This window comes from Rhopalosiphum maidis, chromosome 2, assembly GCF_003676215.2.
Source record: "Rhopalosiphum maidis isolate BTI-1 chromosome 2, ASM367621v3, whole genome shotgun sequence".
In the NCBI taxonomy this organism is placed as follows: Eukaryota; Metazoa; Arthropoda; class Insecta; order Hemiptera; family Aphididae; genus Rhopalosiphum; species Rhopalosiphum maidis.
In genome coordinates, this window is record NC_040878.1 from 62,087,701 (window position 1) to 62,107,039 (window position 19,339).

At 26.0% G+C, this 19,339-nt stretch overlaps 3 protein-coding genes across 3 annotated transcripts; 2 read left to right on the forward strand and 1 right to left on the reverse strand.

Moving 5' to 3' along the window:
• The first annotated feature begins 189 nt into the window (after nt 1-189).
• LOC113552294 (protein transport protein Sec61 subunit gamma) lies at nt 190-1,838 on the forward strand. The gene is made up of 4 exons (XM_026955097.1): nt 190-349; nt 415-527; nt 594-696; nt 1,565-1,838. Exons 2-4 carry the CDS (start codon nt 434-436, stop codon nt 1,572-1,574), a joined length of 207 nt encoding a protein of 68 aa, XP_026810898.1. The 5' UTR covers nt 190-349; nt 415-433; the 3' UTR covers nt 1,575-1,838.
• LOC113552292 (CDK5 regulatory subunit-associated protein 3) lies at nt 1,788-4,608 on the reverse strand. The gene is made up of 10 exons (XM_026955095.1): nt 4,355-4,608; nt 4,084-4,258; nt 3,774-4,012; nt 3,409-3,676; nt 3,260-3,351; nt 3,143-3,196; nt 2,927-3,073; nt 2,666-2,859; nt 2,123-2,294; nt 1,788-2,032 (listed from the first exon to the last, which is right to left on the reverse strand). Exons 1-10 carry the CDS (start codon nt 4,355-4,357, stop codon nt 1,958-1,960), a joined length of 1,419 nt encoding a protein of 472 aa, XP_026810896.1. The 5' UTR covers nt 4,358-4,608; the 3' UTR covers nt 1,788-1,957.
• A 3,368-nt stretch (nt 4,609-7,976) lies between these two features.
• Nucleotides 7,977-11,521, forward strand: LOC113553444. Its single transcript, XM_026956776.1, has 4 exons — nt 7,977-8,520; nt 8,595-8,737; nt 9,952-10,136; nt 10,223-11,521. The coding sequence occupies exons 1-4, from the start codon at nt 8,217-8,219 to the stop codon at nt 10,650-10,652; spliced, it is 1,062 nt and encodes a 353-aa protein (XP_026812577.1). The 5' UTR covers nt 7,977-8,216; the 3' UTR covers nt 10,653-11,521.
• Nucleotides 11,522-19,339: the final 7,818 nt, after the last annotated feature.

Here is a 19,339-nt window from a genome sequence, read left to right on the forward strand (position 1 = left end):
TGAAAGAGCTTAAGCTGCTGTTACAGCTGGACGGCGTATCAGCATTCAGCACTTATATACGTCCCAAGGATGTTACGAACGCTTAGCCGCCAATTACTTATAAGTAGTCCTTGGTTTTATAGTGTTCCAACGCTAACGATGACGTTGCATCGATCTTATGTTTACGTACACCGTTATTGATAAGAACAATCAAAACGTGTCACTACTCATTAATAAGTAATATCCAACGAGTAATGTGGAACGATCAACGTAGCACATATTACATTGTAAACTCTTCGTAAAACGACCCCATTTATTCACATTTCACTTCTCGAACTCTCTTCGGTACTGTCACTCGCCGTTCTCATAAGTATACTAAACGCAGGTATATGATTGTTGTCCGGTATACTAACAGAAGTTTTGTTTAATTCACAGAGTACACGCAGAAAAAAATATGGATCAAGTTACAAAAGTGTTGGAACCCGGACGTCAGTTTTCCAAAGACTCAGTTAGACTGGTAAAAAGATGTACTAAACCTGACCGAAAAGGTAAAGGCGATTTTTATTCCATTCAATTGTTCTTTGTGCTTTACGTAACTAAATTTTATTTTACAGAGTTTCAAAAAATTGCAATTGCTACGGCCATTGGTTTTTGCATTATGGGTTTCATCGGTTTCTTTGTTAAACTTATTCACATACCCATCAACAATATCATTGTGTAAGTACTACTTCTTCAAAGAATTATTCAGTTAATTTTACATTATTATGGGTTTTTCTATTATTAAGTTAAAAAAAGCTCGCATATCTGTGATAATTTGATTTCATTTATTTAGATAATGAAAATACCCTACAATATTGAATAGTAAAATAATATTATTATTCAATATCTGCATATATCTTATCTGTTTTACGTATGTACAACATAATAAGTTTGCGTTCAGTAGAAATTTATTTTTTGTTATTAATTCAAATTTTATATTGACCTATTATTAAATTTAAATGTGAGAATATTATCAACATTCTCTTTGTTTTTTTATATCTAAGTGAATTTATAAAATTTTAAGTATTAAACTGCTTTACTTTAAAATTTAAATCCAAGAAAAAGAATTATTCTATCTTTAAATTTATAGGCTAATTAAAACTAACACAAAGTAATTTTACTGAAGACTGATTTAGATTTATTAAGCTGTACGTTTGGAAGATTGAAACAATATGTGTGTATCACATGCTCTTAATATGTATTTGTATAATAAACATGAATTAGATATCATAAATATTTTATCACATTTTTAGGAATTATATATTTTTATATTGTTTACAATTATCAATTAATTATTAACTAGTTTAAAACATAATTATAATTCACCCAACTTAATTTAAATTATTAGTCTGAAAATACAGAAAAGCAAGGAATAATTTTATTTTAATGAACGCATGACAGTTAAAAATAAATATACTAACAAAGATGTTATAAATAATTATTTATTTGTTTTAGTTGTAATATATGTTAATAAATCTTATAAATATTAATATAATATAATATTTATTATATTTCATTAATTTTTTTTTTAAATTATTTTTTACAGAGGATCATGAAGTATTAACAATTCAACTTCTCTATTTCCTGAAAACAACCTTTTTTGATGATAATATGTGTATAGTTCACAATTTTGTTTTTATACTGTGTATTAAGTATTTGTGAACATCATTTGTGTTTCCCTTGTTCATTTTAGTACATAGAATTTATATATTTATTTAATGTTTCTAAATATGAATTTTAGCATAATTTATAATAATGTGTAATTGGCATGTAAAAATAAAATACTTTATTATGAACAATAAAATTTAAAAAAAAAAACATTTTCCCACTTAAATTTGTCTTACTAATTGTATAATGTAAATAGCTAAAAGCTAAATAAACCATGCGTGTAACATGCATCACTTTACAACTTGCAGTTGTTTTAGTGACTTAATTATTATTAAGAACCAAATATTGAAGTTCCGATAATGTACACTGGACGGTTTTTGTACTTCTTTGATATATCAAATTCAATCTGAAATAAACATATAAAGAATAAATAATTCAAAAATAACTGAAGATTATAATGTGGTTAAAGAAATAATTTATTTTTACTAAAAATTACTTCAGTTATTAGTTGTTTGTTTTTTTGTTGAATCAACTTCAGCTTTGGAACCAGTTGATCATATTCTTCAGCCAACTCTTTTTTTTTATTTGAAACGGCAATTTGAGAATTTATCATTTTTTCAATATTGCTGACTTTTTGAAGAAACATTGATTCTAGTTTATTTAGATATCTGATGATATAAAACAAATGATTATATATATTAAAATCAAATACATAGCATAATAAACAGGGCCATACTTAGAAATTTCCTATCTATAGGGGGCAGAAAATAAATTGAATTAATTTAAAATTAACTAATAATATTATTCTAAAAAATAATGAAAATAAAAAATTTTAATTTTATTTTCTTCCTTAATTTACTGGAAATTCTTTTATTACATCATCGTAATAATAAATTAATGATAAGGTTAAATCACTTTATGTTTATTTGACTAAGTTATTTGTGCTAATAAGATAACATTATTAAGAAAAATTGCTACTTGAGGGCAAAAACACACCACACAAATATAGCCTTGATAGTTGATAATACATTAAATTTACCTTGGTGAATGTTTAATTTGCTGCAAATGTTGCACAACTGGATCATTAAGCTTTTGTTTCACTATTTTTATAACGTCCAACATAGACGCAATCTCAGGTTTAGATTCGTTAATTTCTCCACCAGAATGGACTGATAATGCAGAGTTTGTTTCATTTGATAATTCAAGCAATCGCATACTTAAAAATGATTCTAACTATAATACAATAGTATTAATATAATCCTACTACATGATGAAATTTTTTTAATTCGTGGTATCTTACTTCTAAAATATCATTCATAAATTCATTTTTTGTTTTAAAATTATCTAATAAAGTCAAAGCTTCATTGCCTCTGGCAATACTACCATCAGCTTGTAAATTTTCAACTACTATTCCACTTTCTTCTAGAGAAATACCATAATCAATATCCTAAATGCACAAAAATTAAATATAATTTTTAAAAAATTATGAAAAAATTAATTCATACAAATTGCAAACCTCAGATGGGTTCTCTAAATCACCCCAATCGATTTCTTCATCAGCAGTTGTATCCTATAAATTCAATACTCTTAAAACCTTAATTCTTTATTTTTATAAAAACAGAAAATTGCATACTTTAATATCTTCTTCGATTGTTAATACAGGTTCTTCAATTTTACTTGGTTTTTCTCCGTATAGATATTCATAATAGGTAGTATTACCATTGTCTGAAAGTATAAACTATTAGATCACAATCAAACAATTAAAAAGAAAACAATAATTACTCAAAATATATTGAAGCATTGTTAAATTAATGTCTGAACCTAAAATATTTGCTACAAATAAAGAAAAATATGTATTGGCTTTCTTTAAATTTTTTACATGTTCCATAACATCATCATAAACTTTTTGAAGTTCACATAGCCGTCCTATAAGAGTACGTTTAAAACTGCAGTTGTCATCAACAATAGAGAACTGTTTCCGCAATGTTTCCAAATCTTTTTTACATGTTTGAATAGATTTAGTGTAATCTTCAATCTTTTTATCACAATCCTATATAATATTCATAAATATAAAAATAAAATAATTAGCTTGTTACTTATAAACATTAAAATGTCATATTGATAATTGTAAAATTGTAATTATTTACAGTTTGTCCAGACTGTAATTTAGCTATTTGCTTCTTGACTGCAGGTATATGATATTTGATGTTTTGTACAAGAAGATCACAAGCCTCAGCCAGGTAAACATTGTCTTTTAAATACAATTTTTCAATTTCTAACCAATCTTTCATCCTCTGTGAGCCATATGAGCCAAACAAATTTTTTGTATCTGCTTCAGTTTCTCTTAATATTTCAATTATACGTTTACAATAGAAATAATTAATATCTAAAAAAAATAATAACAGAATTTATAAATAATTACCTAAGATTTACAAAAATCTCAGTTTAAGTACTTACATGCCCCAGACAACAATTGTACAATCTCGTTGTTTTCGGGCATATCTTGTATAGCTACATTGATTTTCTGTCTTATGGGTTGTATATGTGAATGCCAATCTTTTTTACAGTGTTTTCTGCTCATTAGCCATTCACTTAGTTTTTGAGCATGGATTTCAATTGGAATATTACTATCCTAATTGTACATAAAATAAGTATGTAATTAATTCAAAGCTTAGTTAGTAGGTCCAAAAATAAGTGTTAACTATAATTTTAAAATTTGTTCACTCACCATATTTTTTGAGTTTAAAAACAACAATAGTATTTAATTATTTCAAGTTTGTAGGTCAAATTGTAAAATGAAAGGAGTAAGGACTAGAATAATTTTTGATAACGTTTCAAAACTCAGACCACAAATGAATTAAATTTAAGGAATACTGGCATTTGCGATCTGATACAAGTGGTGAACTAGTGACTTGTCTGAGGCTCAGTGAACAGTGAGCACGATTTAAGATAGTATTTTAAATCGTGGCAGTGAGTCAGTAAGTGTTGTCAGCACAAGATTTCTTATCAGTATTTCCTATATTATACTACTACTACTACAACTACTACTACTACATCTAGTAGTTTCTAAATAAAAATCATAGAATAACAACATTACCATGGTTGTAGGGTACTCAGTGTGCACACCGAATATATATATATAATAGCAATATGCTGTATTTTTGAAATAGAAGTTTCTTTCGTTCATTCAAAATTTAACCGATTTCAAATTTGTTTTTTCTCCATGTATAATATTAATATATACATATACCAAATAAAGAACTCTACAAAATGACTATTTTTAAATTTTCAAAAAAATTTAATTATTTTTTACTTTTATTTATTTTTTGAATTACAGCTATATCTACTGTCTATTGACTTGCCATTACAATACTTGGAAAATTCCTTTAAAAAAGGAACTAGTTCACGTTCACGTTCCTCTTGTTAAAAAGGAACTAAATCCTTTACCGTTCCCGTCTTAATAATTAAATTTCGTTCTTTTTTAATGTGAAGTAAAATAAAATAAAAAAAATATAGGTACATATTTATACTATAATAATTGTTTTAATTTTAAAATTTTAAACATTACACATTGTTATTAAGTAATAGTTTTATTTTAACTTTTGTAAACATTATCAATAATATCGTATACAGGTTTATTTTTATATGTACCTCTTTATATTAGCTATTAAATTTCAAGAGATGCCATACATTTTTGTTGATTTAATTAAGTTCTATTATTTAAAAATAAATGAACGAAGATGTGTATCATATTATGTTCCTCTAAAACGTGAACGAAATTCCAATACGTTCCCGATAAGTTCCTAAAAATGGAACGAAATCAAAGGAACAGATTCCTCCCGATCACTGTTTGCCGAGTAATTTATATAGGTATCTACTGCATATTAAAATATCTTAGTTGGACTTAAGATAGCTCAGGGAGGGCTAAGCCCTCACTAGTCCCCCCTATTTATACATACATTGTGGCGGCACACATTAGTATAATACTACCACAAAAATAATTTTATTGTGGTTATATGGCAAAATTAATTATTTTTAAACATTAGTGTCAAAATGTTTGACATGCTAATAGATTTTTTTAATACCCTGGTGAACTTTATGATCCACTCTACTGATGTATGACTTCAAAAACAACACCGACGACAGTTCAAAGAATAATTCATCAGATTCAAATGCAAATGACATTTGACATTGCAGAATAAATGAGAATATTATGTAAAATGTTTTACCAAATAATAATATTTAAATTATACAATGTATATCATAATATGTCATATTATAAATATACTATATACCTATAACCAGTATAACCTATGTTATAAATTAATTCAATTTTTAAAAACGTATTAAATATATGAGTTTTTTTTATTGACATAATTTCAGAGCTATAAAATTGTTAATATATAATATTTATTTATAAGTACTTAACAGAAGATTCGTTTGTATATAGAGTTACATGAACAACAACTTCATGGTCGATGTATTGAACTGCATGCGCTATAAATACTAAAAATATATTAAATAATGTTTCAAAAAATAGTTGAAACATCGTGATCGTATATACCTTCATTAAACGCTGTGAATTGTAAATTCAACACCAGCGGATACAGCAGCAAGGATAGATAAATAAACTAGGTACAAGGATTGTAAATGTATTATATGTGTTATGTGGAATATGAATGTTGTTTATCAGATCATATAAAATACAATTAATAAAACAAATTCAAAATTGTATGGCTGTATAGGTACGCGCTTGTACTGCCACCCTACATTTTTTAAAGTTTTTCAAGAAATTTAAGGTTATTTATTAGAGAAAATTATAAAATGTAAAACGCAATTCCTAATCAGGATATCCGATAGGTATGTGTTATGTGAACATTTAAGCTTCATGTATGCATTTTATATTGTAAATTTGTAATACAATTAAAATGATTGAGCTATACGTATACCTTATAATATTTTATAACGATAACGATAAAAAGTTATGTACCTATTATATGCCGTTAAGTAAATAATTTTGAAGTTTTATATACATCTTATACAATAAATGTTACAATAAAATTGTAAAATTTATATGTAGGGCCGTAGGGGTACGGGAGCGAAATCCTCCGCGGGTCTGTTCTATGTTTATAATTTTAGCCCCCCTTCTAACAAGGCAAATAATAATTTATAATTTATAAAAGTTATAATTTGTTCTTCAGCTACTTCGATTAGAATACTGAATTATTTATATTTATATTTTTGGCAGAATTTTAGATAGCAGTAAATTTAAAACATTTATAACAGAACGCTGTTATATTTTTTAATGCAATTTTTAATACTTTAACTTTTAAGTGTAATTTTTGGTATTTTTTAGTGTATACTGAAATCAATTTTACTAATTTTTAGTACTACAACATCCGTGCTCTACTAATTAATAATTTTCAACAATCAACATTGAATATTAATCAAATAAAAATTTAAAAAATCCAAAAAAAAATACTGTAAACTTTTAAATTTGCTACTGCACATAATTTTAGGCCCTGCGTTGAATATAATTTGTTATTGTATAATATAAGTAACGTGTTGCGGCATTGTGCAATAATAACAATAGTTTTTCGCAAATTGTTAAATCACGCGATTTTTAGTGTACCTATACTGTAGGCATTACCTACCTATACATTATAATATTACTTATCACTTATGTGTACCTACGTCAATACATCATGTGTTAGTAAAATATTACTTATTACTAAAAGCAGTGTAATATTCATTTTTGTCTAGATCGATCTACAAACATATATAATCCTTAATTCAGCAATTATTATTAGAATTAATAATATAATTTACAACACTAATCCATGAATCCGTCCAATCCTATTGCATAAAAAATGTATTAAATTAAATGGTTCACAAAAATTTAATGGACCAATCATGGGCCACTAAATCGTGTTTAAGGGACCACTATTTTTTTTTTATATATTTCTTTCCGTGGTTTTTTTTTCTGATTACCATCAAGGGCGCCCATCTGTCAAAACCTAGGGGGGTGACAATCATAATCATAAGTAAATTTTAGTAATATTATCATTAGAAAAATTAATTCATTATTCATAACTAAGAAAATAACAATACATTTTCTATCCTGGGGGGGTATCACTCCCTTGCACCCCCTAATGATCGCCCTTGACTATCATTGTTATTCATAGTCGATATATTCGATAAAATATTAAAATTATTATTATTTTAAGGGACTAACATATGCAACTTATATGCGGAATATGATATAGGCAACCACTACATTATTTTAGGACTATGGAAATGATTCTTCATTCTTATCTGTTATCATTATTATGCCAAGTATATTACACGGACTAAGATTAGTCCGTGGTTTATTATTTAAAACGTAAATAACGATTTCATCATATTCATAGTTCAATAGTTCATACTGATGTCTGATTACTGCATAGTGAATGACTGATACTGAAGCCTAAAGGCATAACCACAGAATAATTCTATGGCATGACTAACTCAATTAACAGTTGACACAGTCGGACAGTACAGTTTTTGATTTTGTGCATTTTATTAAATTGTGTTACCATTAACTCATTAACATGAATTCCGCCTCAACAGCTCGAGTAAAAGAGAAGATTCGTTATGATGTAGATATCCATCGTCAGCTAAACAAACAAATACTTATGAATTCGAGACGAGGAGTTAAAATCGAAGATGAAGGTTTAAATAATGAGTTGACTGTTGAAGACATGCAAAATATGGCATTAGAAATTAAACGTGGAAAACAAATTACTGTTAAACAATTAAAATTGTTACATAATGGTTTTCTGGATTACTTAGACTTTATTGTACTGTTTTACAATGTTCCAGGGGCCGTTGATTCCTTGCTTCATCTTGCCTCTAGTAAATTAATATCATTATTATTTCAATATATTTGTTTTTATATATCTACTAAGTATTACTTTATTTAATTCCAGATAAAAATGAAGAAATACAGTTAACAGCAATTCAATGTTTTTGTAACATGGGCTTAGGAGATAGAGAAGTATGTTACAAATTGACAAAATTAGTTGCACCATACTTGATGATGTACATCAATCATTTGAATTTTAATATATCAGTAAGTTAATGACTTAATTATTTACATTTTAACTACTAAAAAAATAATAAACTCCCGATTATTCATGGACTATGGTTATCTGTGTAATAACATATAACATTACAGTAAATAAATACAATGTACAATTTACACTCGAAGAATCTTAAAATAAACTAATAGGAGAGTAATAATAAAAATTGCAGACTAGATTTTGAAGAGAAATTTACCAAGTGCTTTCTAAAAGTCTGATATTGCTGTTGAGTGAGGAGAAGTTTACGTATTATATTTCATTGCAATATTGCAAATAGGTTTAACAAATCATTACGATAGGTTTAAAGCTATGTAATAATTTATTTTTTGTTTATTACTAATTTATAATAATTATAATATTTTTTATTTCAATATAGTTTAGTTAGTTAAGGATTAACTTTTCCTTAGATAATTAGGAGTCTATTCTATATGGTGATTTCATTCATATTTTTATTTTATAACATTTAATTTATCAACCTATTAGTTTTTCCACTTTAAATTGTTTAAATGTATTTAAATAAATAAAATGATAAATATTTAATTTAAAACAATAATTCTATTACTTGTAATGTTAAATGTTGAAAAAAAATAACTAGTGTTTCTATGACGCAGCTCTGAACTTTTGATATTATACATACAGAGTGTCCCGTGAGCATTTACCCATTGCGATATCCTGAAATAATAGAGATATCATAATTCTAGTTTTTTAATAAGATTCACAGAGACAAGAACTACAAATATTTCATGTTTTAACCATTTTCAAAATAATTTAAGATAGCCATTCCGTAGAATTCATTTTTCTAAAAATATTGACCTTTCAATATTTTAATTTTATTAATCTCTTGATTTTTAATATTTTTATAGTTTAAAAATAAAAACGGCAAATTATTTTATACGATAGTGGTGGCATTGTATCAAACATATAACCCGGATGCTAGTAGTGGGCTTTTAGAAACTAGAATGAAATATTTCAATATTTGTAGTTTTGTCTCTTATTAAAAACCAGTATTATGATATCTCCATTATTTCAGGAGATATCGCAATGGGTAAAACCTCACGGGACACCCTGTATTATGCATTTTTAGTATTCTTATTAAATATTAATTTTTATTTTCCTTCATTAAACATTTTATTTTCTAATTTATTTTTTACATTAAGGTTGTTTATAGTTTTATATAATTATTAATTAATTAATTTTGTTTTAGGCTATGTCTATCTGGACTCTTGGGAATTTGAGTGATTCTAGTCTAGATGCATGTAAATTGCTTCAAAATCAAAATTTCTTTGGTACACTGGTTGATCGCTTACAAAATTCAACCTGTGATCGAATCATTTTTGATACCTTTTATACCTTAAGACTTTTTCTTAAAACCTACCTGCACTATTTACCGTAAGAAAAAATTATTTGAAAATTAAAACATTTAAAACTATTATGTATAATATATTGTATAAAACTATTTTTTTTTATGTTATTAGGATTGATGATTTAAACAAATTGCTACATGTATGTTATAAACGATTGAGTACATGGAAAGATTCATTTTGGATAGTGTATCAAATTTCTTGTTGTCAAGATTCTGCCTTGAAAGATTCAAAATGTATAGATCGTTTATTGGACGCCTTACATGAAGATATCATTGATATAAAATGTTTAGTGCCTATTTTAAGAACATTCAGTAATATTATAGCTAAGGATTCAACTAATTCTTCAGCACTCACTTTTCTTATTGGATTAAAAACCGAAGAAGGATCTATAATAAGAAATATTTTAATTAATAATAGAAATATCAATTTAAATGAGGAATGTGCTTGGTTGTTAGGTAATGCTTTTAAGGCAGTAGGATTAAATGAGCTTAATTTAACAGATAGAACCTTTGATAAAGTTTGCAATTATCTTTTGATATAAATTTGTATCACTAAATGTCTATAAATATGAATTATGTATTGATTTAATTTTTTTTTAATTTTTAACCTAGTTATTTAACTTTTTATACATGGTATGTTAGTATATATATAAATATATTTTTTTAAAAGTACAATATAATATTATGCATACATTTTATTTTATACTTATTTTATATGACTCTTTTTTAATGTTTAATTTAGTTATAATACACTACTATTAGTCAATTTTCGCCGTTTTCAAAGTAAAATAAATTATGACAATGTATAAATTACAGTTTATAATGAAAAATGTAAGATATGATTAAAATCAAACTATTTTACTGAAATTATTGAAAGATGATACTATTTTAATACTTATACTCTAAACTATATGGCTAGAAAAATTCTTGCCAAAACGCAGAAGTTGATAGGTAAAGTAAGTAGCGTCGCAACTATTGAGTGTGCAAGGTATGCACGCTCACGGGTCTCTATGATCTAGCTCTAAGGGGCCTAAAATAAAAATCTAAAATTTAAAATTGTTTTTCAATATTTTTTTTGTTACGAATATTTTTTGATTTTAGGTTGTTGCTTTTAAATTAAATTAGTTGTATGCATAATTATTAAGTAGAGATAAATAGTATGCAAGTGCCTAACACCAAAATATAATAGTACTAAGCATTTTATAATATGCATTAATAGATCTGTTGTATAAAGGTATCAATAATCGAGATCATATCATTGTTTTGTTTTTATGGAAACTCGATTTTACACATTTTGCAACGAGTGTAGCGAGTTGTTACAAAAATGGTTATTTATATTCAGTTTTGTTTTAATTATATGTTAACCCTATGGGCTATAATGTTAGCATCTAGTTTATTATTATTTATTATATAATTAGTTAATAAATAACAATTATTATTTATTTTATAAATCACAGAAATGTCAAAAATAATATTTTAATTTTTTTTAAGTGGCTTTCAATTAAACCTTAAATCTACAAAATATCATGCATGTGTTTAATTTAAAGATAATTTATGAAAATAGTTTTAATATAAAGTTTCACATTAATAATATAATAACTATAGTATATACATTCAATAATAAGGTAAATTTCTTGTTTAATTAGTATGATGTACGTATAAGATCAGAAATTATTCCATACAAATTAAAATACTAAAAAAGTACTGATTAATTGCTCTACTAATACAAAAATCAAGCAAAAAATAATAATATTAATTTGAGGCCTCTAAATATATTTTGTATGTGTGTCTCAGAGTTAATAGTTGCGGTACTAATTAAGTAAATTTATGATTTCTCAATTCTCAAACATAATTTAAGGTTAAATTAAAAAGAAATACATTACTTATTACATAAGTAATAATACATTTATTCAAGAACACAAACTAAAGAACTTAGGAAAAAAACTACAAACCAAATTTTAAATAAAAACCGCTTGCCAAGTCAAAGATCGGCATGTAAATTCTTGATTTAAAATTTTTAGAAATTTATTAATTGTATGCAATATGTATGTATAATGTATTTTATTTTATTTTCAATAAGTGAAATAATTCTCTGAAACCAGAGAGTAGATTTTGTTGTTTGGGGTCTTGTTAGATTCACATTGGCTAGGAGAAGTGCAGTGAAGATTTTTAGAACTTTGTCTTTTATAGTAAATTCACTACTGAGCTTCAAAAAAAAAATTAAAACACATTTTATTGGGCGTTTTTTATGTTTTTCAGTTTTATAGCTTTATAGTGAGTTAATGATTGAAGATAAAATTCTGAAAATCTTCACAGCACTTCTCCTAACCAATTATGTGAATCTAACAAGACCCCAAATAACAAAATCCGTTCTCCAGTTTCTGTAATCTACCACACTAAATGAAAATCTACCTAACCTAATCTAGCTATGAAAAATTAAATAATTTTTTTTTGAAAATTTTTTTATTCTCACATTTTGTATCTACTTGATAATCCTTTTTTAATGAGCTATCAACCAAGAAAAGTTAAAAAATAGAAATTTTGAGACTGTTCACGCCTACGTTTTTGTGAATTCAAATCATTATGCCGCTAGGGTGTGATTTCGGATCTCTCATTTATATTTTATATTAAAGATAGCTTAATTATTATCCACCTACTCATTACAACTGAGTCACATTTTTATCATTTTCCATAAATTCTTAAGTTTTAAAAATTCAGACTTTTTTCATTCCAATTACCATTCTTACTTAATTAAAAATCAAGAAAGTAAAAAAATTATTCATCTGACATAATTAAAAAATTAGAAAATATATTAATATCTTGGAACCATAATTAATCAACGTCTGAAATGGGGCACTCACATAGTCTCATAGCAAGTTTTATTATTTCAGCTCAATATTAGTTCTATTCCAACGAGCTTACAAGTTACAATTCTCACGGAACTCAGACAAACATACAATATATTATCATTTGTCATAATGATATTTTAAAAGTGTTGCCAATATCTTAATGTATGAATAACAATTAAGATTATTGTATTCAATTAGCGTCTATTTCAATTTATCCAATATGAGAATCATATTATGTGGTTTTATCAGACTTAGGTAAAATACTTTATAATAATAGTATTTCCAAGTATTTGGAATATTTCATAAAAAGTATTCCAAATAATTTTCAAATACTTTTTTTTAGTAGATTTAGATTTCAATAACAAAAATATAAAATATTTTTCAATTCAGTGTTTATAAGTGAACATTGTGCAATCTATTCATTATAAATTATATTCAAATTATAATATTATGTGATTCATTTTTAAGTAATAAAATGTACAACTTTTTTAGTAAAACCTAATAAAGGAACATTATACTCACAAAATAAAACTATTAATTAATACTTGATTATAATATACTTAATTAATATTATAAAAAGTAGTACAATAATAATAATAATTACAAACTCAACGTTTCAAATTAGAAATAACATTACCCACTAAAAATAGCATAAAACAATAATATATTACCTACTATAAAATATTTTGAATAGAAATATACATAGATTATAGGTGCTTATATAGTTATATACAAGTGCAAAAGCAATTTTTATGACAGAAGAAGTAATGAAATTATTTTTAGTATGATTAGACGGTAAAAATGTATTCCAAATACTGTATTAAGAATATTTGTAAAAAGTATTCAAAAAGATATTTGAAATACTGTATTCCGAATACTACCCAAGTCTGAGTTTTATGGTTAATCATTAACCACTAAATCCGTTAAATACATCCATGGTCCATTGACTGTACCTATGTCTGTATTCATTAATTATACCCGTTGATTTGATTGTATTCGTTAAGTACCTACAGTTTTTCTAAGAACCGCAACAGTGAAACCCTGGCTACTGTCTTTAGCACCTTCACGCCACACACTTTTGTACATTTTATAAAACTTACTTGTGCTATATTAAATAAACAAACTATTTCAACTACGAATTGACATCAATACTTTCGACAGGGTTGGGCAGTATCAAAGATACAATATTGTATCTTGTATAAAAACCTAACTTAACCTTGTATCGTGATACATAATTTAAAAGTAGGTATCAAGTATCATGTATCATAGTACATTTTTTAGAAGTATCTAGTATCTTTTTTTTGTCAAAAGATACAACTGATACAAAATACTATTATTGTAAATATTTGTACTGAATAGTACCAAGAAATTTGAATTCGATTTGCAGAACCTTCAAAATTTAGATAAATGAAACAATATGTAATGATAATTTTTATTATTTATTAATTTTTCTTTAAGGAAATCAAAATTTTATTTATAAAAATAACATTTAATTTAAAAACTAACCATAAAACTATAACCAATTAAATTTATATATTTATCTTTAACTATAAGTCCATTACCAATTAAACACATGTATAATAATTATATATAAGTAAAATTTAAATTGTAATTTTTATGTAATTTATTCATTTTTGTGTGTACATAATACATATAGTAATTTATTAGTAATAATTTTAAATTTGAATTATAATATTGTTTTATTTAATATTTCTGACTTTATTGTACCTACGACCTATATACTATATGTTATAATGCTAAACTACTATAGAATATAGAGTATGGACAGTATAGTGTATTGTGTATACTGTAAAGACCTTCTATGTTTAATAGTTAATAAAATTCAATTGGAAATATAAAAGTATCGTGTATCAAAGCATAAATAGATACGTGTATATCTTGTATCTTTTCTACATTCACAATGTATCTTGTATCTAGGTACGCTAAATGCACGTATCATGACACTTTTTTTTTTAGTATCTTGCCTAACCCTGGATTTCGATACCTAAATGACTTTGGAATTTTAGGCAATAGGCACACACGCTATACTATATTATTATTAAAAAAAAAAAAAAAAAAATTGCTAAATAAATATATAAAACTTTATATGGCATATGGACGTTTTTATTTTACTATAATCCAGTGAATCTTACAGCCACGGGAATGGTTCAATGCCTCAATAGTTGTGCTGTTGTAATTGTAAATAATAAATTATTAACAGCAACAAAAATGTATTTTCAAATAAATCTTAAACGTTTCCATCTAATAATCTGTTAAAAGACGGATAATAATTATTTTACCGAAATTCCCTACATTATAGTTATAGCCACTTATTATGTTAAACCTTATATAGGTTAAATTTAATAGACTGTAGACCAAGAATTGTTTAAATAAAAGAAAAATAATTTAATCTCCCCAAGTTCCAATACCTACCTAATTAAAAACTAGTATTTATAATCAATACATAAACTAAGCAGATATTTTGCTAAGATTGGTGTTCATTACTCTGAAAATGAGTCGATTAAAATTATAAATTGTAAATTTGTACATATATAGAACACAACTACCAACAACTAATAAATATGGTAATCGGTAAAAAACGACAAGGGTAAAAAATGACACGGAAAAAAACGACTAAGTGAAAAACGTTAATTTTGATTAAAAGTTATTAAAATAATTGTCATCATAAATAAAATTATTTTTAAATTACACAGAAATTCGAAAGCACGCTTGTTGAAATAAACTTTACATTTATATTAATTTTTTTAATATGTAAGTTATATATATATATATATATTTTATTAGAAGTAATATATTTGTATAGGTACCTATAAAATGATACACATGGGTTGCGATAAACCAAATTTTATCGTTAAACATGTAATCGTATTTTATACCTAGGTACCTATGTAGTTTTGATGAGCAAAGTCGCAACGATAATAATAACAATAGAGAGAACAGACACCTATTACTTATTGAGTATAATAAAAATTTAAATTACGACTTTGGATGTTATGGTAAGATTGTGGATATAAACTATAGGTTCTACTATATTTTGTAAATCATTAGGCGTCTTGATTGTTCGACGTGAATACGCGATACTGTCCGAAAATTTAATAATTAACTAAAAATAATTGACTTTTTATAATATATTTATACTTAATTAATACCTATTTGAAATTTAAAGTTAACTGCATTTAACGTTTTTTGTCGTGTCGTATACTATTCGATATGATATCTGTATAATTTATTTATAAAATTTCGTTTTTTACCCTTGTCATTTTTTCCTAGATTCAATAAATATAATATGGTTAATATTAATTCCCCTGGGCCCTGACTAAATTCGATTATTATCTCTTCCTATTATAAGTAGGGTTGCCACCTCTACGGGTTTCAAATTTATTTTACAGATAAATCTACGAGTTATGGGTTTGGTGAATTTATTCTCCGGTTCGTCGAAAATTACTAATTAGTACTATTTATATAATTATATAAATTTTGTCGATAAGCATGATTTTCATACACCATAAGATAAGATAAAATTGGTGACCACTTTTTTTTGCTTATCGTCTCATCTCCGGATTTGCAATCTTTCAAAGGTGGTAACCCTAACTATAGGTTTGTTATTTAAATTTCTCTCAATTTTTCGACACAATTTATAGGTATATAAAAATAATAAGTATCTGCAACTTCGCCGATACATTGGAATCTGCCTCAGTACTGTTAGTAGTCATGTAATGGTTATAATTGATAATTTTAATTGATAATTATGATTATTACTTACTGTTATTATTATATTATTACCTACTTGAAAATTAAATTTTTTTTTTTAATAAATTATTCTATCTCTTCATGGCAAGGATATAAACTATTGGTAAATTTAATAGACGAAAATTTAATTGTAAGTTCTTTTTTGGCACACTATTTATTAAAATTGTTTTATATTGGCAAATATTAAAACATTTATTTAGTTTTGAAATAATTTATTGTGCCTCTATTTTATATTGGCTAATGCCAAATTTGCTTTTAAAATTAGCTTTGTAAGTGTAAAACAGTAAAATTTTATATTTTCTGATTTCTAACGAAGGTCATGTCTAGTGTCTACAGATAAAAAATATCTTATATTCTTATATACATTAATGCAGAGGCGGATCCAGAGGGGGGCGATTGAGGCGATCGCCCCCCATGTTTTCTCAAATTTGAAGTTAAGTAAGTACAAAATCTATTTTTGATTCCAATTACCAAACCTAGCTAAATATAATGTAGAGATTTTGCATTTCTTTGAGAAGGTGCATAACTTATTGATGTGTATTAGGTAGGTAAGTCTATATTAGGTAAATATACCATATTACTACCTATTCATAAACACATTTCACATGATGTATTTTATATAAAACAATAAATGATAATTCACCAAATAAACTCGCTTCTTTTTTCTCCTAATTACGATTTTATTCAAACAAGCATTTCTGAAATTTGTATGTTTAGAGTCTAACACGTGGTACACATAATATTAGATGTTAAAAATAAAAATTTCCCTTACTTAATTTCTATAGAGTTTCGTCAAAATGTATGATTATAAGAAATGTGCAGTGAGCATAAAAAAGGTCGAGAACCACTGGTGTAGACCATACTTTTAAATACTTAGAGTTTAATAGATTCTCTGAGTTTACTGCGTGAGGTACTGAAGTCATGTATAATATAATATTATATTATTATATAATACCTGCGTCAGGTACTGAGGTGTAGCGATAAACTGATATCAATCGATAGCGATCATCATATCCAAGCATCTACAAAAAGAAAAATAATTAATTAATATTACTCTAAGTTGTAGGGGACTAGGGGCCCCATTATACCACTGTCCAGGGTCTCAAAAAGGTTAAAGACGGCCTTGATCATATCCATATTTTTTTTTCCTACATATTGTTCAATAAATTCAATTATTGAAAATTTTGATTTCAAAGTTCAAATGAGTATAGTTTTTTAGTTATTAGAAAGTCGTAACTCGATATACCCGCATACGTATAACACTTGTCACCATCTTGGAAACGTATAACATGGACAATTTAACGTTCAGAAGAATTTGTTTTACTCTGTTATTATGTTTATTGTTTATTGTTATACACGCATGTGTAGTTTATGTCTCTTTAATGTAGATCATAGCAAATTTGTGTTCAGCAGAACACATTTTGTGATGTTAGCTTTAACATTGGAGTAATTTTACCTAATATCAATAATTTAAAGATAAGAATATTATCCACAAAATGTCTTATGCGTTTATTGGTATTATCATTTTAAAGTGAGTTATAGCCAAGGTTTATAGTCTTATATCATTATAGATTATAAACCTTGAGTTATAGCTATGTAAAATATTACAAAATATTCATAACTCACTTTAAAATTAATATACCAACAAAAAACATATGACATTTCCTTGATAATATTTTTACCTTTAAATTTTATAATAGGTAAATTTACTGTAATATTAAAGCTAACATCACAAAATGTGTTCTGCTGAATGCAAATTTGCTATGATCTACAATATTCTACATTAATGAGACAGAGACAACACATGCAGGTATAACGTCCTCTTAGTATTAGAGTAAATTGACCTATTATCAAGTTGAAAATATTAAATTTTATGGTGACAAAACCTTATTCCTAGTTGTAGTATTTACTATAAAATCGGTGTAATTGTAAGTAATTTATTAATCCGGTAGGTAACCAACACATTAGTGGCGAATCTAAGATTTCTTTTTCTTTCTTTCTTTTTTTTTGGGGGGGGAGGTAACATTTTTCATATTATTATTATTTATTATTATATTATTTATATTCATATCATAACATAATATTCAGGATGTGATTTTAGGCAGGCGCGGATCCAGAGGGGGCCGGTGCTAGGGTGAATCAAATTTCATTCAACATCAATTGTTATATTGCATTCAAATTTAACGCATCCATCATAATGACCTAATTTCCAATTCTATTATACAGCAGAGCGATACCCACTTTTTTTGCTCACCTTTTATTTTAGATTTGTTTTTAAAGTTGCTACTCATATAGAAAATGTTCATCCTTTTGATAATTTGAATATTAAACACTAAAGCACACTAATTTTGAGAACTAAAAAAAGACCTTGCATTCAGGATGGAGTATACAGAATACGAGACCTTAACCTTAGCACCTCCCATGAAAAAATCCTAGATCTATCACTGATTTTGGGCTATATATACATAATATAAATTGACAAGCGGCTAGCGAAGCAGGCTCCTCAGCCCCCTTGAATTCCACTGTAACACATATTACAGGGCGATTCACAAAATAGCATACTTTCACCACATTGTTTCCTTTAATAATGAATTAAAGCTTTATCTCTA